This window comes from Podarcis gaigeae (genome assembly GCF_964106915.1).
Source record: "Podarcis gaigeae genome assembly, chromosome: 5".
Classification (NCBI taxonomy): domain Eukaryota; kingdom Metazoa; phylum Chordata; class Lepidosauria; order Squamata; family Lacertidae; genus Podarcis; species Podarcis gaigeae.
Genome location: NC_139681.1, coordinates 21,006,072 through 21,029,323, shown reverse-complemented (window position 1 = coordinate 21,029,323; position 23,252 = coordinate 21,006,072). Strand labels below are relative to the sequence as shown.

At 44.5% G+C, this 23,252-nt stretch overlaps 2 protein-coding genes and 3 long non-coding RNA genes across 7 annotated transcripts in view; 4 read left to right on the top strand and 1 right to left on the bottom strand.

The window, feature by feature from the left end:
• Nucleotides 1-18,934, top strand: part of LOC310845469 — a 78,330-nt gene extending 59,396 nt beyond the window's left edge. The window contains exon 2 of the long non-coding RNA XR_014564778.1: nucleotides 18,846-18,934. This is a non-coding gene — a long non-coding RNA (uncharacterized lncRNA). The remainder of the gene's footprint in view (nucleotides 1-18,845) is intronic.
• Nucleotides 1-20,731, top strand: part of LOC310845407 (homeobox protein ANF-1-like) — an 87,780-nt gene extending 67,049 nt beyond the window's left edge. Inside the window, exons 1-2 of one of the 2 annotated variants that reach the window (XR_014564668.1) lie at nucleotides 19,057-19,218; nucleotides 19,969-20,731. Coding sequence is in view for 1 of the 2 variants with exons in the window: in XM_083740558.1 (XP_083596684.1) it covers nucleotides 19,969-20,013 (45 nt within the window). In the remaining variant the exon portion in view is untranslated. Of the gene's footprint in view, nucleotides 1-19,056; nucleotides 19,219-19,968 lie in introns of those variants that run through there. The other variant, XM_083740558.1, reaches the window with a different exon arrangement.
• Nucleotides 1,310-7,968, top strand: LOC310845399 (transmembrane protein 254-like). The gene is made up of 4 exons (XM_083740548.1): nucleotides 1,310-1,469; nucleotides 2,882-2,985; nucleotides 5,939-5,998; nucleotides 7,131-7,968. Exons 1-4 carry the CDS (start codon nucleotides 1,356-1,358, stop codon nucleotides 7,246-7,248), a joined length of 396 nt encoding a protein of 131 aa, XP_083596674.1. The 5' UTR covers nucleotides 1,310-1,355; the 3' UTR covers nucleotides 7,249-7,968.
• Nucleotides 10,951-23,252, bottom strand: part of LOC310845429 — an 82,625-nt gene continuing 70,323 nt past the window's right edge. The window contains exons 3-5 of one of the 2 annotated variants that reach the window (XR_014564712.1): nucleotides 16,339-17,530; nucleotides 13,088-14,212; nucleotides 10,951-12,482 (exon numbers count right to left, since the gene is read on the bottom strand). This is a non-coding gene — a long non-coding RNA (uncharacterized lncRNA). Of the gene's footprint in view, nucleotides 12,483-13,087; nucleotides 14,213-16,338; nucleotides 18,163-23,252 lie in introns of those variants that run through there. The other variant, XR_014564713.1, reaches the window with a different exon arrangement.
• On the top strand, nucleotides 12,046-14,524 carry LOC310845428. The gene is made up of 2 exons (XR_014564711.1): nucleotides 12,046-12,172; nucleotides 13,224-14,524. It is a non-coding gene; the product is annotated as an uncharacterized lncRNA (long non-coding RNA).

Here is a 23,252-nt window from a genome sequence, read left to right as displayed (position 1 = left end):
TGTATTATAATACCTTGTTTTAGAATAAACCTTTATTGTTATTGTAAAAGCATCTGCTTGAACTCCAGCTTAGTGGTTGTCCCCCACAGGATACTCTGGGATAGTTAGCATTTGTTTTAAGGGTTGTTCAGGGCAATATATGTAAGAGAGAGCAGGCAAGTCAGTGCGAGTGGTAACTGAGGCGCTGAGCTTGTCACAGTGTCCTCATTTCAGGCTTAATACAGTGGTTGTAAAAGGTGTGGCACGCCACACTGCTGTTGCAGGAGGGGGTGGCAAGAGCAGCAGGAAGATTCAAGGACAATCAAAGAAACATATAAATTATTTCAGTATAGTATAGTATCAAAATACTTGACTGGAGAAACCACCGCTCGTTTATTTCCTTTTTTACTCCTTGCTCCCCCTCCTCATCCTGTCCCCAAGGAGGAGCAAACCAGGCAAGGCTTTCATATTGTGCTTCAGTTCCCTGCAGCTTTGGCTGAGTTAAGGTCATCCACGTAGCTCTCTCAATACCCTGATGGATGGGTCATGCTTATTGATATATTGTAATTTAGCGTAAAAGGAGTTTTTGTTTTTGTTATTAAAACCTAGCAAAAGTCACTTTTGCGTTTCTTGAAATGTGTGGTCTCCCCAGCACGCCTTCTGCAGCGCAACTACCGTAATCTGCAGAATAGCCAACAGCAAGAGGGGTCAAGCACTGGGCACTGGAAAGGGCAAGAAGAGCAGACAATAAGCACAAACTCCAGAAAGGCGAATGAGTGGGTGGTGATTTTGTGTAAATGAGGTGCGCATGGCACTACTGCACCACCACGGGCAGGTCAGCTGGTAGCGCATGGGACTCTTAATCTGAGGGTTCTGGGTCCGAGCCCCACGCTCCCTGCAGCGGGGGCTAGATGATTCTCAGGGTCCCTTCCAATTGTACGATTTTACGATCCCCCCTCTTGTCTCGCTTGTCACTGTGCTGAATTGTGGCACAATGGGTCAGTGCCCTGTTAACCAGAAGTCGAGCCCACGCAGGGACGGCTTTCGGCGCGATTCCTGCACTGCAGGCGGGGTTGACCCTTGGGGACCTCTTCCAACTCTCCAGTTGTGCGAATTGCCGCCAGCAGTTTGCACAAAGACTCGCACTCGCGATTGCCCGAGATACGCGACAGGAGGAAAGCAGCAGGCAGCGGCGCGGAGCCCGCGGCAGAGAGACCCGCGAATCCCTCCTAATCCAACTGCGCTGAGCATAACAACACGTCCCTCTTTGTGACGCAGGCGGTGTATGCAAATACGGCGCCGTCGCCACGCCCCTCCGGAGCGCTTCTTGGGGCTGCTCACAAGAGGCGGCGGGAACAGATCCGATCGCCGAAGAGATGAGGAGGGTGGCGGGATCGATGGACTCCCAGGGCGAGCACCGCGCCGATTACTTCCGACGCTCCAACCTGTTCGTAATGGTGGTGATCTTGGTCGGCCTGATCTACTGCGGGGTGAGCGCAGCCTCCCTGGAGGCTCCCGGGGCACCTGGTGCGGGGAAGCGCGGGGCACCACGACTCCAAAGGGTACCCTTGGGGGTGGGGTGGCGTGCGGGGATCATAGTCACAGCTGTCAACTTTCCCCTTTTCTTGAGAGGAATCCTATTCGGAATAAGGGAATTTCCCTTTAAAAAAGGGAAACGTTGACAGCTAGGATCATAGTCCAACCCGAAACATTTCGCCCGCCGAGACTCGAACGCGCGACCTGGAGGTTAAAGTCCTCTTGCTCCACGGGCTGAGCTATGTCTCTCTTGCCGTGGGAGCCAGAGATGGCAAGGCTTGGAGGGGATCCCCATGTACCGTACTTAGCTTTGAAGATGTTAGGGATGAGCCCGCCCAAATCAAGCGTGTTTTTTAATATTTTTTTTAAGTCACATTTATTTCATGGGGAGAATTTACAGTATTCAGTAGTGCGCCCCATTGAGTTCAGTGGGCATTACTCCACTGCAACTGGGCACAGGGTAGAAGCCTCAAGTAGGTGTTTAAACTCTTCCACTGAAATGAATGGGTTGAAAAAAACAAAACAAACCCCGGAATCTTGAGTTGTGTTTTCTGCTGCTCTGAAATAGGGGGCATTTTTCTTGTTTCTGTCTCCCCCCCCCCCACTCAAAGGTTTTTGGGAGCTGAATCCCTGATTGGAGTCCAGTATAATTATGTTTTCCGCCGTAGTGCACTTTTAGTGCAATACATGAAGACAGTCGGCTTTAATGCATAGCACACACTGTATTGGTGAGGTTTATTCTGGAAGTACATTATATGATCGTGATTTATTTTTTTAGGGGGATCTAGACCGAGATCTCATCAGCTGTGGGCTTTCTTGCCTAAGTCCAGTGTTTCAGGTCCTCCACACCCTGCATTGTAAAATGCAAGGGTCAGAACCTGTTTCAGCCATGGGCTGGTCCACTGTCCCTCAGACCATGTGGTGGGCTGGACTAGTTTTTTTGGGGGGGGAATGAACGAATTCCTATTCCCCACAAATAACCCAGAGATGTATTTTAAATAAAAGGACACATTCTACTCATGTAAAAACACACAGATTCCTGGACCATCCATGGGCCAGATTAAGAAGGCGATTGGGCTGGATCCGGCCCACGGGCCTTAGGTTGCCTACCCTTCATCAAATGGCTGCTAATTTCTGGGTTGTTCCACATTGTCCCCAAATTTCATATATTATGTATGGATACTGGGGGATAAACACAAAAGTTGTGAATTCTGATGTTGCGGGATGATGGGTTATGTTGAAATGTATATATGCCACTTAGGAATTTGGAATATTAAGTGGTATAGCTGAAGTAAATAAAACAATATCTACTGTATGCTTACTTAAATGTATATCTCTTTCTCCCCTCCCCCTCCGCACACCTCAGTGGGCAGTCTTTTCACCCTCAACAATCCCCTATGGCCTTCTGGGACCATTAGGCACCTTCACTAAATATTGGGTGGAAAACCATAAAACTCTTCTCGATATAGGGTAAGCTGAATTCTCATCTTCTACCTGTTCACATTCCTTCTGCTCACCCAACAGCGGGGATTTTGGGGGTGGGTGGGAGGGTGAGTAATATAATATGCAGCCATATGTATGTGTTTCTCCTTGCATATTGGGAGGGACAAGTGAAATATAAGAGCAAGCTACAGTCAAGCAATGTATTTGAGATTATAGTCATAGAATCGTAGAGTTTCTAACAATGGACCCAGGGCCTCATTCTTTTTTCTTCCTTCCTTTTTAATTGTAAAAACCAGTCCGACACATGTGTGAAGGGTGGATCGGGACAGGCTGTCTAGCCTTTGTTCCTCTTTCTCTGGTAGTTTTCCAGCCCATAATTATCTCCCCTGAGCACTTTTGTCACCTGGGTTAAAGCATAGCTGTCAACTTACAGATTTGAAAATAAGGGACCAGCAGCCTCGAAAATAAGGGATCAGCAGCCAAATTAAGGGATTTTGGCTTGGCTTATACAGAAATCCCACACACATGGAGCCATGCTGCTTTGGCTGCGACTGACTGTGCTTTGCAGGGGGTTGGACTAGATGATCCTAAGGGTCTACAACTCCCACCAAAGAAGAGTGGCAGACAAAACTGATGAACGACGTTGAGATGGCAAAGCTTACAGGCAGAATTAGAAACCAGGAAGAGGACCTCTTTAATAAAGATTGGGGAAAGTTTATAATTTGAAAAGCTGTTGTAAAGAGTTACATACATTGGTAAGATTGACAGAAAACTTGTAGTAAAAGTTTGAACTATGGATGGACAAATGATTTATAAAAATAGTGTTATGAAAGGGATGCAGAGGGGAAATCACTACATTAAGATGCTGCACTGGTTGGAGGGTATACTAAGCAGCCCGTCAGGGCTGCCATCGTCCTGGGGCGAGGAGTTCCACCGGCCCTTCCCTGCCTGAGAGGGAGGGGGCCGCTAGGGACGCATTGGAAGATGGCCAACAATACCATCTCTCCGACTCACACGAGGTAATTAAGAGGCTGATATGGGAGTAATTAGCCTCCCTAGTTTCCCCAGGGGAATTGGGAAAACACTGCCTCATCTGCGGTTGCCGATAATTCACCCCTGAGTTCAAAAGAAGGAGGGGGCGAGGGCACTAGACGCACAGCACTTGTGTGAGTTCGCTCTCCCAGACGCTACTTCTGATCGCACCGCCTGGTTGCAGAAGCTCAAAATAAACAATTAGAGACCAGCAAATGCACATGTTTCGAGTGAAGAAAGGGAGTACTGACTGCTACCTGAAGCGACCTCTGTGAAGCTGAGCGACGGGTTGGATTCAACAGGAAAATATATCAAGAAGATACATCAAAGATGTTGGTATGGCGGAATGGGGCGGAAAGGGGGGGAACTTTTCTTTTTTCCTCTATGTGATTACCTAACAATCCCCCCCCCCAAGAAGAACCGTTGCACAATTGATAACAAGTGAGATAATTATGAACTGTGTGTAAATGAATTTTTAACCAAAGGCTTTGTTTTGTGGAAGATCTGGAAAGGAATGGAAGGCTCTTGGAATGACGCAGTTGTAAAAAGAGATTCGCCATGACAGGCAGGCTTTGTTGCAGGATTTACGATCAAGAGGGGAAGAAAGCCATGACTTTGTTATCATACTTGACTCTGTGTTTGAACTGGCAGAACCCCCTGAAAAGATCAATGTGGGAGCGAGAAGTCTGTGAAAGCTAATGAGCAGATGTTAAGACTATTTTTTATGGAAGTGCTGAAATGGCATCTGCTGTCTGAATATGATTTTTTGATTAATGTGAAAATCCACACAGGACTATAACACGTTTGTTTCAACTCGCTTGTGGAGACTTTCAGAGGGTATAAAGAAAGGAAAAATATACGATAACAACAAGAAGAGATGATTTGTAAAGGAGAACAACAAAGAGCGGAGTGGACAGAATTGTGCACATCAAGGCAGCAGCAATAAGAGATGACTCGATCCCTTTCTGAGCTTGAAGCATGGGCACCCCCAACAAAATTTAAAATTTGGCTTTGTAATTTGGAACTAATGTGATTTGATTCGTTTGTTAATAAAAATTATTTTGAGAGAGAGAGAGAGGGAGGGAGACTCTCACCCACGCCGCCCGTGAGCCCGGCATGAGGTGGTTGCAGCGCGGCGGCTGAAGTGCCGCCCTTCTGTGTCCCTCCCCATCCCCTCCTCTTCCTCCTCCTTCAGGCTGCCTCCTCAGCTGCCGCTGCCGCCTACGGCTTCCCCTGGTAGCACGGCAGAAGTTTCGCAAGAGAGGGGCTGTCTGCCCGCCCGCCACCACCCATCTCCTCATGACGCGCACCTGAGGGGGGAAAAGGAGAGACGGAGACACAGCAGATCATGCACGCTCTCTCTCTTGCTCTCTTGAGGCGGAGGACCCCGAGCTGCTGCTTCCCTCCCGAGCCGGGCGAGCATGAAACCCGGGAAATTTAAGGGACATCATCAATAAGGGACAGCAGCGGGACACAGCACTGGGATAAGGGAGTTTCCCGCCAAATAAGGGACGGTTGACAGCTATGGGTTAAAGAGCAGCTCCATACATGCCTTACTCCACTCGGACTGTGTAGTGTTTCTGGTCTGGTTTAGGCTATGCATAACTTGTTATTAGAAATATGCACATTAATATAAAGGGGCAGGGCAGAATGATTGCCTGCTTTTTGAAAACCCCATTCCTGCACCTGTTGTGTGTTTCTCTTGCACAAGCCGTGCTTACCGAAATGAACAGGCATTGCACAAAGCATATTTGAGTTGCTTCAGTGAATTCCTGTCCATTTCACAAGGGCTTGCATGAGAAATAACAGGGTTGTGTCCCCTGTTAATTAGCTGGTGATTGGGGATGTGTTTGGCTTTCCCCCTGGGAATACCTAAATGTTTTGGGCTAACCCTTATCTTGCTTTAATTTACGCCAGTTACAAATGGTGTTATTTTCCTTCTTTTCAGATATTTAGTTACCTGGTTAGGCCACGTCGGGGAAGCATTATATGCCCTCAGGCTATGCAAGTAAGCTATTTTTATTTTATTTTGGGTCTATCTTCTACCTCCACCTCCCTCTGCCCTCTCCTAAACAGCAGATAGCACGGCAAAGCTGCGTCTGGGCTTGTGAGCTGGTTTTCTGGGTATGGATATGGGGTGTTGTGCATGAGCACTCCCTCTCACTGCCTGAAGTGGTATGGAAGTGACACACAGGTTTTAATAATCTTCACAAGCTATCTGCAAGAATTGGGTCTAAAGTAAATTCTGTCAAGGACCGACTTCGGAGCTGTCGTTGAATTTGCTTTTTAAAAAGCAACCAGAGCTTTCCAACATTGAACCAATGAGGTGTGCTGTGCATTGGAGCTGTGGCAGGTGAACTTACCCTGATCCTTTGGCAGGTTTCTTAAAAAATAATAATAAAGACGCTGGTACTAGTTTACAAAGCCTTATACATCTGAGGACCAGGATACCTAAAAGGCTGCCTTGCACCTTATATATACAACTTATGGTTGCATTCTGCCGGAGAGGGCCTCTTGAAGATACCATCTCATCAGGAGATCTGCTCCGTATAATGCGGTAACTGGACCTTAAATTTTGGTGGCACCTATCCCTGAGAACTCTGTCTATTGTCTTTTAGGCACCTCTTAAAGACCTTCCTCTTTTAAGAAGCCTTTTAATCAGAATTTTATCCTGGCCCTTATCTGCATTGTGTTTATATATGCCATTATTGTTGCTGATTTTGTATTGTTAATTGCTTCGGGATGTATAAATGAAGTAAGCAAAATAAAAGAACATAAAAGAAGCACAAGGAATTAGTGACTGTGTAAGTAGGCTGGTCTGTGTGGGTGCCAGTAGAGGAGTAACAATATGATGGTTCTAAATCCCAGATATATGCACTTGGATTCAAAACCCTGTTTGGGGGTTATCTGGAACTAGTGACTGCATTGCTGATATCTTTCCTTCATTGGTGTATCACATGCCACCCTGGAAAGTTCCCTGAAGGATTCTGGTGAGGGAGCAGGGGTGTGGATGACAGCCCAACAGTTTCAGCCCATCCTCCAAGCAGCTGAGGGCAAAATAGACATCTATCTACTTAACTTGGATTTTAAGTAATACATGCAGAAATGTCAGGCTTTGTCTGTCTGTCTCTTCACTGCAGGATGAAAGGCATCACAGACCCTTCAACTCAGCGTTTGTGGTTGGTTCAAACATTTTTCTTTGGAATGGGATCTCTCTTCTTTTTGTTGACCTACAACCCCCGGAAGAAAAGCTGGTGAAGGATTCAGCCAGAAGAGAAGGTTCCAACACATTCTAGCTTTGGGGTATATTTTTCAGCTGAAGCAAGAAAAGGGGCGCTCCCCTTATGCTATTCATATAATCAGTTATCAGTAAACAATATATTCACATGTGCACACATAGCAGGGCTTACAGTAATATCATAATCCATTTGAATCAAGAAAAGCTTTTTGCCTAAGCTAACTGCAAACTGCTTGGAACCGCAAGTCCAGAACCGACCTTTCACCTAGTAACATCCTGCACCGTATAGGAAAAGGGAAGCCATGAATCACAAGGCGCTGGTACAAATCCCCCCCTCAACTATAGGCTAAAATGGTCCACAAAGCAGGAAGGGCCAAACCACAAAAACTCCCTACAGAGCAGATGCATAAGGGGGAGGTAGCGCCAGGAGATTCCCACCCTGAATCTTATTTCTCTGTTCTGTCAGAACTAGGGAAAAGGTCAGACTGTGCATCATTGTGCAGACAGTGGAAAGCAGAAGTTAGGAGTGAACTCTGCATAAGATCAGGAGCATGGCAAGAAGCAGGCTAATTGGTTATTTCCCCCTGGCGTTCGTAACTGTCTCATGATTGTCTCATGATCTGTGATTTGCTCAGGTATATATTCTCAGGATTTGTATGCTTCTGGGTCCCAGTCTTTTGGAAAGGATTCCAACTGGGTCCATTATTGCTCAGCAATAAACCTCACCTTCTTTTCTCTAAGTTGCTGCGTCTGTCTGATCCTTGTTTAACCCTAAGTGGGTACCTCCTATATTTCACGTGCTTCACAGTGAGAGGGATGGGTGTATTCCTAAATATTTTGTGTGTGTTCAGAAGTGTGGTAATCTTCTCTTTCTTTCTTTTTTAAATAATTTTTATTAACCGACCAATCAAATTAAATCAAATCACATAAATTCCAAATTACAAAGCTGAATTTTAAATTTTTGTTGGGGGTACCCATATTTCAAGTTCTGAAGGGGATCCAATCATCTTAATGTTCACAAATCTGTCCAAATAATGTTCACAATTCTATCCAATCTCTTCTTGTTGTTTTCATATATTTTTCCTTTCTCTTTGTGACCTCTGATGGTCTCCACAAGTGGGTTAAGACAAATTTTAATCCTGTGTGGATATTTCCGTTCGTCCAAGAGCCATATTCAGACGATTTCCGTATAGCATCGCTTCCATAAATAAAGACACTCTTACCGTCGTTAATCTTCACAGGTCTGTCACCTTTCTCAGTCCACTGAGGAGGTTCGCCAGGAATCCAGTATGAAAACAAATCAATTCCTCCTCCCAGTCGTCAATCTTTCGACAGAACCTGCCAACATGGGAACTCTGTTTTTATTGCTGCGCCATTCCAAAAGCTCTTGTTCTTTACTCGATCTCCATAAAACAGACTTTTGGTTAGAATTCATTTCCATACAGTCTTTAATCATCCTGCTTAGGTCAGTTAGATGACGGTTCTGACTTGAGGAGGCGTTATTGGTTAATCACATAGTAGAAAAGAAAAAAAGTTCCCCCCCATCCAGTCCCGATGCCAACATACCGAACCTTTGATTTATCTTCTTCATGATATATTCCTGTTGATCCAACCCGTCGCTCTTCTTTCACAGAGGTCCCTTCAATTAGCAGTCTTCACTCCCGTTCTTCACTTGAAATATGTGCATTTGCTTCTTTCTAATTGTTTATTTCAAATTGCTGCAGCTAGTGCGCGATCAGAGACAGCATCCAGGAGAGCCGGAGTCCACACAAGGGCATTCTGCCTAATGCCCTCACCCCCTTCTTTCGAGTCCGGGGGTGATTTATGGGCACAGCAGGCAAGGGCAGTGTTCCCCATTCCCTTGGGGTAACAAGGGAGGCTGCCTACTCCCATAACAACCTCTTAATTACCTCGTGTGGGCCGGAGAGATGGTATTGTCGGCCATCTTCCAATGCGCCCCTAGTGGACCCCCGACAATCTTCTCTTTCACTTGGAAAGAGAAATTTCTTTCAGACGTCTCCTCTGCAGGTTTTGCAGCTGTGGGGAAAGCGAGGAAACTAGCTTGTGACAATGGGGGGGGGTGGAGCCTTTCTTTTTAGATCAAGGAAATAAAGCCAGTTCTTAATGGTCAGGACCAAAATGCCAACACAAACAGAGCAAGCACAGTGCAACCCATAGCCTCTACTTCTCAGGTCTAACAGTAGCCTTATTCATGAACTGAGCTGTATAGAAGTGTGGTGAGGCATCTTCCTTTGGTCCCAACTTGCCCTGGTTTTGCCTGCATCCATGGCTGGATTGCCCTCTATAAGTGATTGTATGGCTAGTCCCCTTCATTTATGAGCCTCTTTCTCCCCTCCCCCGCCACCCTTTTTACAGGTAAGGATTGCAGATTAATCAGGTCTGTGAGCACTGATCTCTACATGCAGCCACACTGTGTCCAGGGTGTAGCTGTGACTGGGAGGCAAGGTGGCATTTTCATTCTCTGTCATTTGCACCATAGACTAATAATAATAATAATAATTACTATTAAAAAATAATGTGCAACAGTGCAGATTATCCTTGTTGGGCATCCAGTTTTAGCAGGTGGCTTGGTTAACTTTTCTTCCCCTTTTTTGAGAAATAAACCTCTTCTATTTCTCACCCACCTTCCCACCCAGAGTTTAAAGGGGTTTATCCGCAGTAAATGTGGTCAGCATTGCGGCCTGAACATCTTGCAATCTTTCTCCACAAACTCTGCCACCACGCCTCTGATTTATAATGGTCTACCAGCAGGTTTTGCTCTTATGTTTTCTTGGTGCTCTCTTAACAACCTGCATGCATTGCAAAGCACTTTAGTTAATAACAGTGGCACTAAACTCTTGGGCATGGCGCAAGCTTTTCTTGAAGTGCAAAAGGCTGTGAGAGAGAAAGCTCTGACCACATAAGAACTGCAGTCAAGACCAAGAAACCCCACTGGGGCAGTTTTATTTCTCAGAGATCCAACGTGCTGTTAAAAGGTAGTTTTATATTACATGCCTTAAATTCTTTAGGGGAGATGCCCCCCCCCAAGAAATACATCAAAGCAGGTCTACTAGGTTCAGTCTGAGAGAAAGCTTTGATAGAGCTTTCATTAGGTGTTCCTCATCCAAGCTGTGTCGTGATAGACAGAGCTGTCTGTGGGGAAGGTTTAGAAACAGCATGTTAGTTGGATTTGGAGGAAGTAGTTAACAGTGCCTGTCAGATGAGTGGGCAGAACGAGGGTGAGAAGCAAAGGGCACCAGCACAGAGCTTGAATGAACCCCTCCACCCCACCAACTTTTTAGCGTTTTGTATTAGTGCAGTGCATTTTTACTGTAGTGCATGCCATTGTTATGTTGGTGCAGGAGACAGGTCCGCTGATTCTGTGCCGGAGCAAATATATAAAGGTTATGACTCTGCCACATTGGACCATAGTTCTTGCCTTTGGTTTTGACTTTTAATTCTCTCGATGATTTCTGCTGAAATGCCCTATAATGTCCTTCAAGCTCTGTGTCTCATTTGGATTTATTTTTAGGGAGCTCTTAAGAACACTGCTGCTCATAGTTTTAGCATTTTGCCTTTGTGCTCGAACACCCTGCATATTCCGTCATGCTTGTTGTATTGAGAATCACCTCTTTAACACATTACGTTTTACCTGTTTTACCTGGCTATTGTCTGGATGATTAAAGGTAGCTTCTGCTGTTCTTTATACTGTAAATACTCGAAGGGAAACATGGTGAGCTGTTTGACTGTTGCATCTTGTGATGAAAATGTGTCCTAAGATAGGGTGCTTAATTGGTATAATGCTGCATTTTGAGCTGATAATTTCCGAGAGCTGTCTCACTGCTGGCCTTGAATAAAGCTAATAATTCTCTCTAAAATATAACGCATGCCCTGAAATTGTTACAAAGGATGGGGTGGTGCTTTCACATCCTTAAAGCAGGGGTGCCAAAACACAAAGTATAGGGCCCCCTAAGGATTCCTAATGCAGCCTGGGTTTCCCCAACCACCTTCTAGGAAATTTTGAACAATAACCAGGCCTTAATAGGATGAAGGGGTTGACTCAACAATACCTGCTTTTGTGTGTCATCGTATCGGGTTCTTTCCTCAGTTCCCTCTGTTTGCAGCAGGAATGCTAAGGAGTTGGTGAGGAAATGCACTTGGGCATCCCAGGAACACGGCCAGATAATTTGTACAAGGGTGCATGTGTATACATACACAAACATGTTCGTTTTGCATTCACACTACAGATGTGTTAAGAGCAAATGGCTTGCCAAAGCAGGCGCAATCATTTTGGATTACTCTCATTGTAGTGTCTGACTTGAGGCAGAATTTAACCCTTGCCCATCTGCCAAATTGGGAATTAGACATTCTCATCCCCGCCCTATAGAGTGGGTATAGACAGGTCTGCCCTGACCTCTCAAGCAAATCTCTCCCTCCCCCTAAGACTGCATTGATTTTTGACTAGGAAGGGGGGGGAGCTGTTTGTGTGAGTGCATGTGTGACAATTTAGGGTGATCGCTTCCACTTTTGTCCATACCTACCACTAGCATGTTGCCCCCAGAGGGTTGGCAAAGGGTGATGTGACAAAACTGTGCATTGCCCTTGCTGGAGAATATGCAGGAATCTGTCTTTGCTTGCAACTGGCCTGAGAACATATTGTCCACATTGGAATGCCCAGTCAGTTTATATATGGAGTTTCACAGTAGGACAATCTCTCCTCAAGCCAACATTAAGCATAAAAAAGAAAAGAAAAGGTGAACAACACAACACACCAGGCATTAAAAATAGCAGTAAAGATGTTTGGAAACCAGACTAATGAAGTATTTGAAAGTCCTCTGAAAAAATGTGGCTTGACTTGCCTGTGAAAAAGTGGGAGGGAAGAGGTCAAGATAGATAAACTTCTGGGAACGGAATTTCATAGTCTCTCAGCACCAGCACAGGAAAGTCATTGCCATCTTTTTCAGCTGCCTGCAGGAATTCATTGCATACAAGGACATTTTGCAATATGCATATTAAAAGGGTTAATGTTATTTGCAGGATGATACTTGGGTAGATAGCAGGAACAGCGCAAGCCATTTTGTTAGCTGAGGCAAAGGAAATGTTTGCGCATTTCCCCATTATTTCCACGAAATCTGATTAGGCTGGTCACTGAACTTTCAGCACTGTTGATGGGGCAGAGTCCTCAACTGCACTCTAGGGCAGCAGAATAGCATAGGGAGTGCAGGGCAGAAAACATGGCAAACATTTTGGGCCTCTTTCCTGTGGGAATGTTCTGGGGTGCAGGAGAGGATATATTGACTAATTATATCCTTATCCAACTTGTGCTAACAAGTTTCCAAAATATCAGCAGAGTTTATATACATTCCCCTTTTAGTTCGCAACGGTAACGCTTGCACAGGTTCGCTAGAACCTCTATAATAATTACTCTGGTAATTTCCCCTTTGTTCCCTCTTAAAATACAAGACACGACACAGTCTTTATTAAAGTATAAAAGAGTTTACTCATGTTCTGTTCACAATATGATCCCAGAAGGCAGGCAGGCTTAAAAAGGTTACATACACTTAAAAACTATCTTATAGGAAGATAGTACTGTCCTCTCTTGGCTGAGAGCCAAGAGGGCATGCTGCTCCTTCAGAAGATGAAGATGGCAGAGAGGCAAGAGGCAAGAGAGAGAATGGCTGCCTGCCCTGTGCTTTTATCATTACCTGCACAGGTGAGGCCACACCCACCTCTGGTCACATGCGGAGGAAGTCCGTCCCCAGGAAGTTTACCTGCTTGCTGGACAGACATCCCTCCCCATGTTCTAACATGTACACTCTAGGAATGTTGTCATTGACTGCTCCTGTGTTTACATCCCACATTTCCACCCCTCAGAATTTGTCGCCTGAGGCAGCTGCCTCACAGAAGGGTAGGAAACCCTGGGTGCAGGCAGTTTATAGCTTCTAATGTTCTGACAGATCCAAGCCTTGATGAGCTTCCAGTCCAGAGGGGGAAGGGATGACAATGGGAAGAGGGACGGTAACTAGGGGACTGTGCGTCCTTTCTGGAGATAGAACATGGAACTCCTCAGCAGCTCCTGGGATGCCAGTTTCTTCCCCCAGGGCCGTCAACATGATAATGAGCTGAAGGGACTCGCCTATGGAGGTGTCCCCTCTCATTTTGCCCACTAGGAAAGAGATCTTGTCATTTCTCAATACTGTAGAAGACAAGGCACTGGCAGCTCTTCCCATCCACGTGCTCCTCTATCTTTCACCGTGCCCCACCCCTGGGAACTGCTTGTCATGCCAGTTGAGGAGGCGGGTGACAGGAGAACTTCCTGCTGTACCTGTTCTAATTGGCACAAAATTTCCATGTAGACATGGATACACATTAAGCCAAAAATTGAGGAGGCCAAGAACCCGTAGGTTCTTTTCAGTCTCCTCCCTCCAACGGCAGATAGATTCAAATGCCATTCAGGAGTGCCAGAGGCTACCGTATTGTCTCGAATATAAGCCACACCTTAAAAATTAGAGGGGGGGCGGAGAAAAAAAGAAATACCCGAATATAAACCGTTGCATTCCTGGCTGCATACTGGGGGCACTCTCTTCCCTTCCCGGCCTTGGGGGAGAGGATGGGGGACTACGCACGGGGCGGGTGCTGCTTTGCCATGTTCCTGCAGCTGTTTGCCCCATGCTCCTAACTACATACCATAAGGTTGCGAATATGAGCCGCACTTTAACTTTTCACGGTCAGAATTTGGGGAAAAAGTGCTGCTTATATTCAGACCAGTACGGTAATTCTAGACTTGCATAGCATGAGGTGTGAGGAACTGTAGGCAAATATAGGCTCCACATCCATACACAGTGGTACCTCTGGTTACGAAATTAATTTGTTCTGGAGGTCCATTCTCAACCCAAAACTGTTCTTAACCTGAGGCATGCTTTTCTAATGGGACCTCCCGCTGCTGCCAGCATGTGACTTCCACTCATATCCCGAGGCAAAGTTCTCTACCAGGAAACCTACTTCCAGGTCACTGGAGCTCGTTACCCAAAGCGTTCGTAAGGAGGACGGTACATAACCCGAGGTTCCACTGCATTTAGCAAAATCCTGGACTTCTTGGTTCTAGTCTGCTCACATTAAGCCAGAGACAAGATTAAGGGTGTTGCAGTGTGGTAATAAAGAATAATCGATGGAGATTAGGGCAGGAAGATGATGTTACTGAAACACCCGGAAGATTTCCAATACAATTTAGTTGGTTAAATTGGTGGCTGGGGAGTGTTGCAGCTTTCTTTCCAATAAAGACATTTTGTCATTGTTTCCAGCCTTCTTCCTGTATTTCCCTACCTTTATTTTGATCACCAAGTATTGCACATAGACACTGTGTGCAAGAAGATTGCACATGCTCGAATCCTGTAATGCTACCATTCATTTTACAGCATTTAAAGACATCTCATAACCATTTGAAAAACAATGGAATAATCCTTAACATTTGTATAGCACTTTCAAGTGTTCAAATGAGTGTTATATTGTTGTAAACTTTAACAGCCCTGTAATGGAAATCAGTATTATTATCCCCCATGCTGCAGATGTGGGGGGCACAGAAAGTGCATTACCAAAGGTCACCTCATGAATGCATGAGAGAGGCAGCAGTCAAAGCTGGGGCTTTCTGATTTTTAGCTTGCTCTCTTAGCTATGTAACCAGAAAAATCCGAGTGCTCCCTTGGACAAAAAGTAAAGACACCAACCAGAGTAAATTGGAGCAAATCAGCAGCCTGTAGGCTTGGCCTTTATTGACTGTTGCGACAGGGTGCTCCCCTCACTTGCAGGTGAGAGGAAAGACACAGAAAAATGGTGTGCAAGACCTTATAAAAACTTTTGAAATTCCCCTCCTCTAGGTCAAGCCCACCCCCAGAAACATCATGCATACATTACAGAAAGGAGGGGTTGAGGGAGGAGTTGGGGTGGTAACCTGAGTGTCCTGTCACCTGGCTGGTTCCCTTCTCTCCCCCTCCCCATGAGTCACTTCCAGGAGACAAAGGGGACTTGGCAGTTTCCTGCCCCCAGAGGGAAGATCTGATCATTGTCCTTTGTTTCAGTCCATGCTGAATCCACTCCCATATGCAAGTTCTTTGTGATCTTGATTGTCTTCTGTCTAGGACCATCAGGGTTGGCATAGCAACTGGGCAGGGCTCCTGCGGATGTGCTGGGATGGTGAAGGGATTATGGCTGCCCTGTATCACACCTTCCGCAACAACACCTAACAGTGTGAGAAAAAAGTAAAAAAATAAAATAAGCAGAGAACTAAGTCTGAACCGGTATACGCATGAAGGCCTTAATCTACAACCCTGATCACTGTGATCATGTTCACAGAATGGCCAACAGGAGGAGCTCTAACTTAACAATGCCAACTAAGCAAAGTTCTAAACTTTTTTCAGTTGTTTGGATCAATGTTTGCCATCCTTATTATAGTGAGAATTTCCCTCTAATTCCCAGTAAATTTATGCACAGCACACATTCATTTGACACATTTGATGCAGATACTGAGTTTAAATCATTTTTAAAAAAATTCAGATACCCACCTTAACACTAACTCCCAAGGTAATGTGCAAAGGACTGCAGCCATAAACAGCTTGCACTGGGGAGACTAAAACGAGTTATGTTGCATTGTTTTTTCTGGCAAAAGTTGAGTAAGTACTTAGTTCTCTCCTACAGAGAAATTGGCATTTAGAAATATATATATAAACCCTTCCCTGCCTAGTCCATTACCCCCAGGACATGGGTAGGTTTTATTAAATGTAATTCTCTCTGTTGGATCCAAAAGACATATTCATGGTAACAATGTCTTCTATATTCACAGAACATAATGCCTATATGCCTTTCGCACAACAAAAAATAAGTTAACGTAGGTTCTCCCACTGTCATACACTAATCTATGCTTGGTTGTTTTACCTAAAAGTGAAATTATGACCTTCCCATTTGGTTCTCTCCTTTCTTCTGTTCAGGTCTGGTTTCAAAACAGAAGGGCCAGAACACCAAAGAGCATTGGTTCCAGGATAAGGATCGGGAACCAGGCTGCAGCTCCTTATAGCCGGAGTGAAAGAAGCCGTCCAAGAAGCAGCCTGGACAGCAGCCCAGGAAGCAGTCCAGGAAACAGCCAAAATATTCACACGCAACAATATTACCAGCCACAGAACTTTGATTATGCTGAAAGCTATGGAGGAGCAGGGTTGTGGCAGCCACCTCTCAACAACACGCAACCGGGAGAGTGTGCCCCGCAACAGCCGAGCTCCCTGGAATTGAACCCTGCTTATTACCAGCAAGCTGCTTTTTGTGGAACTGGGCTTTATGAGACTTCCCAGGCGAGCAACTGCCCAGTTCCATATTACGGTGCGGAGGTGGTGAGGCAGCCTCCACCATCATCTGATAACTTCTTCATGGCATCAAGCAGTTACACTCCCTGGTCTGCAACGGGGAATTATTCAGCTACAAATCCTGGACAAATGCAGAACGTTGATGGAAGTGTTTCGGGCTCTCAGTTTTTCACTTTAAGTCAGGTTCCAGATTAGCATCCCAACTCCTTCCTTGCTATCCTGTACATATTTTCCAAGCTCCCTCTTTTAATGCCTTTTAATGCATGACTTTGAATGTATGTTTTGAATAAAGTTTGTTTTTTTAATAGCTTGTCTGGAGTCTTCATTTAATTTTCCATTTACTGCAACATTCACTTTCCTTTGTTCAAGCATATAAACATGGGCTTAATTTTCCCATAGAAAAAAGTCAGTTGTGCGGTACATGTGGTTCTAGAGATAAAAGGTCAGGTCTACTAATGGCTGAAAATTCCTGAGACACATTTTAATGCACCAATGGGCTTTCTGTCCCTTTCCTTTTCTTTTCAAGTCTCTGTATCTGAGAATAGAGTAGGTGGCAATCAATGTGGTGGGAAGTTGCTATATTTTCTTTGTATGCAAAAGTATATTTGTACATCCTGCTATAAGTCGATTTAGTAACACTTTTCTGTGTTAATAAGTTTGGTTTCCATTCATGAGTCTTCCATTTTTTAAAAAAACAGAAGTTTGAGATGGGGATATAAGATTTAATTGATTTTTCTACCATGAGTGTGTTAAGTTGTTTTCCAAAGCTTTAAAGACATATAAGATTAACTTGTTTGTGCCTTAGCCTGCAACATGGGCATTTATATCGATTAAAAACTTTGTGGGGGGGTATATTGAACACTTTATTTCATTTTCTTGCTCTTAATCCCCCCCCCCCCGGTTTTGTGCTCTACTGCCTTCAATGAAGCTTTATAGGAGGGTTGCCTGTGAACTAGAGGTACCACAGCATTGGTGCTGTTCATATTAGGAAGTTACTTTGTGGTAAATTCTGCTTTGAAATTTGTCAAGTTACAATTTAGGAGGTGAAACATTGTGATCTTTGAACCTAGTAGGAAGAAAGGGACATAATGTATAAACGAACTAGTAATAGGTTGAAACGCAGCTATGTATTTGATACCTCAACTTTGCTTGCTTGTTTTCCTTTTTTCGTCCTCCTACAAATAAAACCTATTCAATGTTCCGGGTTGCTATGTTCTTATGGTTTTTATTTACTGAATTTATACGCCGCCCTTCGGAGCCCACGTCGGCAAACAGAAACAGTACACACTTTAAAAACAAAAACAAAGCAAAAACATTCTAAAACATTTCGAACATTAAAAAAATAACAATTTTAAACACCTAAAAGCAATTTCAGTTAGGAAGAATCCTAAAAGTAATTATAGGAGGTTTGTTGGTTTGTTTTTAAAACTATTCTTCTGCCCCCCTGATCTCGGGGTTGTCAGGAACATTATTCAGCAGCCACCAAATGCCTGAGCAAACAGGAATATTTTCAAATTCCTAAGGAAACGCAATAATGATGAAGACGGGGCAGCTCACTAGAGAGAGCATTCCGCAACCGGGGAACCTTTTTAAATGGGCTGACCGTCCAGATTGAACCAACTACAAAGGCACTGTCATTTTATTTATTTATTTATTTGGGTTTATAAAAGATTAACATACGAATCCTAACTTGCAGGTACCAGCTTGGAAAAGACATTCTTAGTGCAAGGAATTCCTCTTCTAAGATGGCGGGTGCCCTTGCATATGAAATAATTTATACTTGCTTCTTTTTAGAACAACAAAAACCTTTTTAAAAAGAGAGTACCCGTTTAAGATACGAAGTGTGTGTGTGTGTGGGGGTGTTCTTTGGTTGGACCTCGCAAGTCTGTTTTTTGTACAATGCGGGTGTGGCTTGACAAAGAAAATGCGTAGCAGGCGCCCGAAATCTCTCTCTCTCTCTCCCCTCACCTCTCAATTCTCTTCCATTCAGTTGAAGAGTCAATTGCCAAAGGGGTGTCGACGGAGGGAGGGGTTAGACCCAGTTTGGCAAAGCAACTGATTTTTTGAAAGAGAATGTAACTCTTTCTATTGGTTGAGAAGTAAGGGTGAAACGCAAAAATGATGAAGACGGGGCAGCTCATTGGGATGGCATTCCGCAACCGGGAAACCTCGTATTGATTGAGAAGTAAGGGTGGGATCGCCCACCGGAGATAAATGCCCAGAGCGAACGCCCAGCAGAATACCGGATTGAACCTGAGGGATCTTAGTGTCCATTTTTAAGGCAAAACCAATTCAGGAGAGAGCGAGAAAGAGTTTTTTCATGATTGCAACCAACAACGAAGGTAAGAGAAACTTTTTTTTAAAAAATGATTATTAAACCTTGAGCTTTCCATGTCGGGAGGAAGATCTGCAAGCGTCGCTTCAGTTTAAGCTTACCGAGCGCTTCCTTGAGATTTGCCTCTTTGCTTTTTCCCTGGAGGAAGCTGCCCCAAAGTAGGAGGAGATAGGAGAAAAAGGAAAGTTTTTACCCCAGCCCAAATCGAGCTTTTAAAGAAGGAGTTTGAAAAAAACGTGTACCCCGGATACGGGACTAGGGAGGCGCTGGCGAAGAGCATCAGAGTCGAGGAAGATTGTGTGCACGTAAGAAGAGGGAAAGTGGGGGTTCCTGGGACTTCCTTAAATCGCAAATACTGGATAAATTTTAAACACTCAGAATAATTCTTGCGTTGTCATTCGAATGCCTTTGCTCATCCAGGTGCCTCCGAGCTTAACACGAAAGGTTCCTTAGTCAAGAGCCAAATTCCTCTTTCCTGAGTTTTTGTGGGGTTTTATTTCGGGGGGGGGGCTGTTGTACCGTGGATGTAAAGGCTTTTTTTAAGGGGTGGGTGCGTTGTTTCCCCTCCTTTTCCACTGTGCCCATACTTGTTCAGAAACCCTGGTTCCTGATTAAGGCTTCCTTTTCCTTCCCATTCAAATTATTGGAGGAACATACTTTCAAATATCAAAGGTTCTGGCTTTGAACAGTAAAAACTCTTAACAGACCTGGTTTCAACTCTAATTTGAGGATAAAACCATCTGGTTTTCTGGGCCACCTTTATAGCCCGATCCACCTGACCGAACTCCCAAGGGAGTGTGCATAGGATATTCCTATTAGGATGGCAGCTTTCAGCACCTTGCATTGAGAGACCAAATGTGCAGCCTTCAGTTGGAACCACACTTAAGCAACATTGCTTTTCTAGCCATGTCCCGCAAGTCCCTAGTTCTCCCACACTGAAAAAAATACACCACACGAGGCACAAATATTCGGTGGTCCTCTGAGCTAGAAAGTGAAATTATGACCTATCCATTTGGAAATAATGGGCATTTTGTTCTCTCCTTTCTTTTGTTCAGACCTGGTTTCAGAACAGAAGAGCGAGAACAAAGGTTCCAAAATAATGATCAGGAACAGAGCTACAGCTCCTTATAGCCGCTGTGGCAGAAGAAGAAGTCCATTAAACAGCCTGGGGAGCAGCCCCAAAAGAAGCCATGCAGCTTCCATTATCCCGAAAGCTTTTGTTCAGACCTGGTTTCAGAACTGAAGAGCGAGAACAAAGATGACTAGGTCCAAAACAATGATCAGGAACCGAGCTACAACTCCTTATAGCCGCCCTGACAGAAGATGTCCAAGCACTCCGAGAAGCAGTGCAAGAAGTCCGACACAGCAACATTACCAGCCACGCAGCTTCCATTATCCCGAAAGCTCTGAAGGAGCAGGGTTCTGGCAGCCAGCTCTCAGCACCACGCAGCCAGGAGAGCCCGTCTATGCCGCACAGCAGCAGAACTCCCAGGAATTGAACCCGGTTCATTACCAGCCAGCTGCTGTTGGTGGAACTGGGCTTTGTGAGACTTCCCAGGCAAGCAACTGCCCAGTTCCATATTATGATGCAGAGATGATGAGGCAGCCTCCACCATCGGCTGGTAACTTCTGCACTCCATCAAGCAGTAAAACTCCCTGGTCTGCAATGGGGAACAGTCATGCAATGGGGAACACTTATGCAACGGGGAATTATCCAGCTGCAAATCCCGTGCAAATGTTGCCCGAAGATTACCAAAATTGGCAGCAAAGCAATATCTTCCCTTCTCCCGACGCCTTCTAGGGTTACCCATCCATATAAATCCCCCCATCTTTTAAATTTTGTATATTTTATAGTTTTTCAATAAAGTTTGTTATTTTAATGCCTTCGACTGGCTTTCCTTTTACTGAAGCATTCTCTTCCCTTTGCCCAAGCAAGCTAAAAGCACTTGTATACTGAAATCAAAAATAAAAGCTGAACAATTGGTCACTTGTTCAAATAAGGTCCACAGTCAAAATCTGGAGTTGGAACAATTGGGGAAATGTTTCAAAAGGCAGGGGGTTTCCGAGTGTACAGTACTTGCTCAGAGTGTCTTGGCTTCTTGGGCAAAGCCTTTCAACATGCCTAAGTCTTGGCGCATCTCTGTCTGTAAAATGAAAGCTTCATAATAATATTTTTAAAAAATAAACCACAGTTCTGTCTGGCTCTCTCGCTCCTCCACCCATCCTCTCAATTCCCTTCAACTGTGCGCACTAATCTCCAAGCCAATGGGGCTATCTTCCAGTTTTGCTAAGGGCTGATGCCAAGGGAAGGGTGCGCTCCGGCCAATCTAGATTGGTCAATCAGCGGTTGAAAAGTGAACTTGAAACTCGCTCCTCCCCAAAAGCCGCCTCCCCATTGGAGCGCTTCTCTCCAAGGAAAACTTCCCTGCCTAGTCCATTACCCCCAGGAAACTAGGGAGGCTGAGGGAGAAGACCCCAAACAGGGCACAACAGATGGGTAGGTCTTCTGAGTGAGCCATTTAAAATTACTGTTACGAAGTTTATGGAATGTTTAAAACAATTGCCAGGCATAAAGTGTTGCCTTCCAGCACAAATGCACACAGAGATGTTAAGTCTTGTATGCAGCCATCCACTTGGCATTAACAAATGCTTGACAATTTCTTACATGTGAAGCTCACATCCACAGGTTATACTTCAGTAAAGCGAGTCTTGTGGAACTGTACACTTGTGTACAGTTTTAAAGGTGGCTTTTTCTGATACTGAAGAACAAAATACAGCCAAAAAGCAGTATTTAGTCATTGCAACTTAGAAGGTTTATATTTAACAGTAACTGGAGTTTATGAACATGGGATATTTGAATGCGGAGCTGAAGAGAGTAGAAAAATGCTGCAGAGAACTAAAGAGAAACCCCAGAGGAATAAGCATAATTTATTAAATGTAGTTCTCTCTGTTGGATCAAAAAGACATATTCATGGTAACAATGTCTTCTATGTTGGTTCTCTCCTTTCTTCTCTTCAGGTCTGGTTTCAAAACAGAAGGGCCAGAACACCAAAGAGCATTGGTTCCAGGATAAGGATCGGGAACCATGCTGCAGCTCCTTATAGCCGGAGTGAAAGAAGCCGTCCAAGAAGCAGCCTGGACAGCAGCCCAGGAAACCTCCAAAATATTCATATGGAACAATATTACCAGCCACAGAACTTTGATTATGCTGAAAGCTATGGAGGAGGTTGTGGCAGCCACCTCTCAACAACACGCAGCCAGGAGAGTGTGCCCCGCAACAGCAGAGCTCCCTGGAATTGAACTCTGCTTATTACCAGCAAGCTGCTTTTTGTGGAACTGGGCTTTATGAGACTTCCCAGGCGAGCAACTGCCCAGTTCCATATTATGGTGCGGAGATGGTGAGGCAGCCTCCACCATCATCTGATAACTTCTTCATGGAATCAAGCACTTACACTCCCTGGTCTGCAATGGGGAATTATTCAGCTACAAATCCTGGACAAATGCAGAACGTTGATGGAAGTGCTTCAGACTCTCAGTTTTTCACTTTAAGTCAGGTTCCAGATTAGCATCCCAACTCCTTCCTTGCTATCCTGTACATATTTTCCAAGCTCCCTCTTTTAATGCCTTTTAATGCATGACTTTGAATGTATGTTTTGAATAAAGTTTGTTTTTTTAATAGCTTGTCTGGAGTCTTCTTTTAACTTTCCATTTACGGTAACATTCACTTTCCTGCGTGCAAGCTTAATTTTCCCATGGAAAAAAGTTAGTTGTGCGGTACATGTGGTTCTAGAGATAAAAGGTCAGGTCTTCTAATGGCTGAATATTCCTGAGACATATTTTAATGCACCAATGGGCTTTCTGTCCCTTTCCTTTTCTTTTCAAGTCTCTGTATCTGAGGCTAGAGTAGGTGGCAATCAATGTGGTGGGAAGTTGCTGTATTTTCTTTGTATGCAAAAGTATATTTGTACATCCTGGTATAACTAGATTTAGTAACACTTTTCTGTGTTAATAAGTTTGGTTTCCATTCATGAGTCTTCCATTTTTTAAAACACAGAAGTGTAAGATGGGGATATAAGTTTTAATTGATTTTTCTACCATGAATGTGTTAAGTTGCTCTCCAAAGCTTTAAAGACATATAAGTTTAACTTGTATGTGCCTTAGCCTGCAACATGGGCATTTATATCTATTAAAAACTTTGTGGGGGAATATTTTGAACACTTTATTTCATTTTCTTGCTCTTAATTCCCCCCCCCCAAGGTTTGTGCTCTACTGCCTTCAATGAAGCTTTATAGGAGGGTTGCCTGTGAACTAGATTGTGCCCAATACAGTTTGCCTTCTG

Coding starts and splice junctions, on each gene's coding strand:
- LOC310845399 (XM_083740548.1), top strand. CDS start 1,356: ATGAGGAGGGTGGCGGGATCGATGGACTCCCAGGGCGAGCACCGCGCC. Junction 2,986..5,938: donor AAAACTCTTCTCGATATAGG/GTAAGCTGAATT, acceptor CCTTCTTTTCAG/ATATTTAGTTACCTGGTTAG. Junction 5,999..7,130: donor TATGCCCTCAGGCTATGCAA/GTAAGCTATTTT, acceptor TCTTCACTGCAG/GATGAAAGGCATCACAGACC.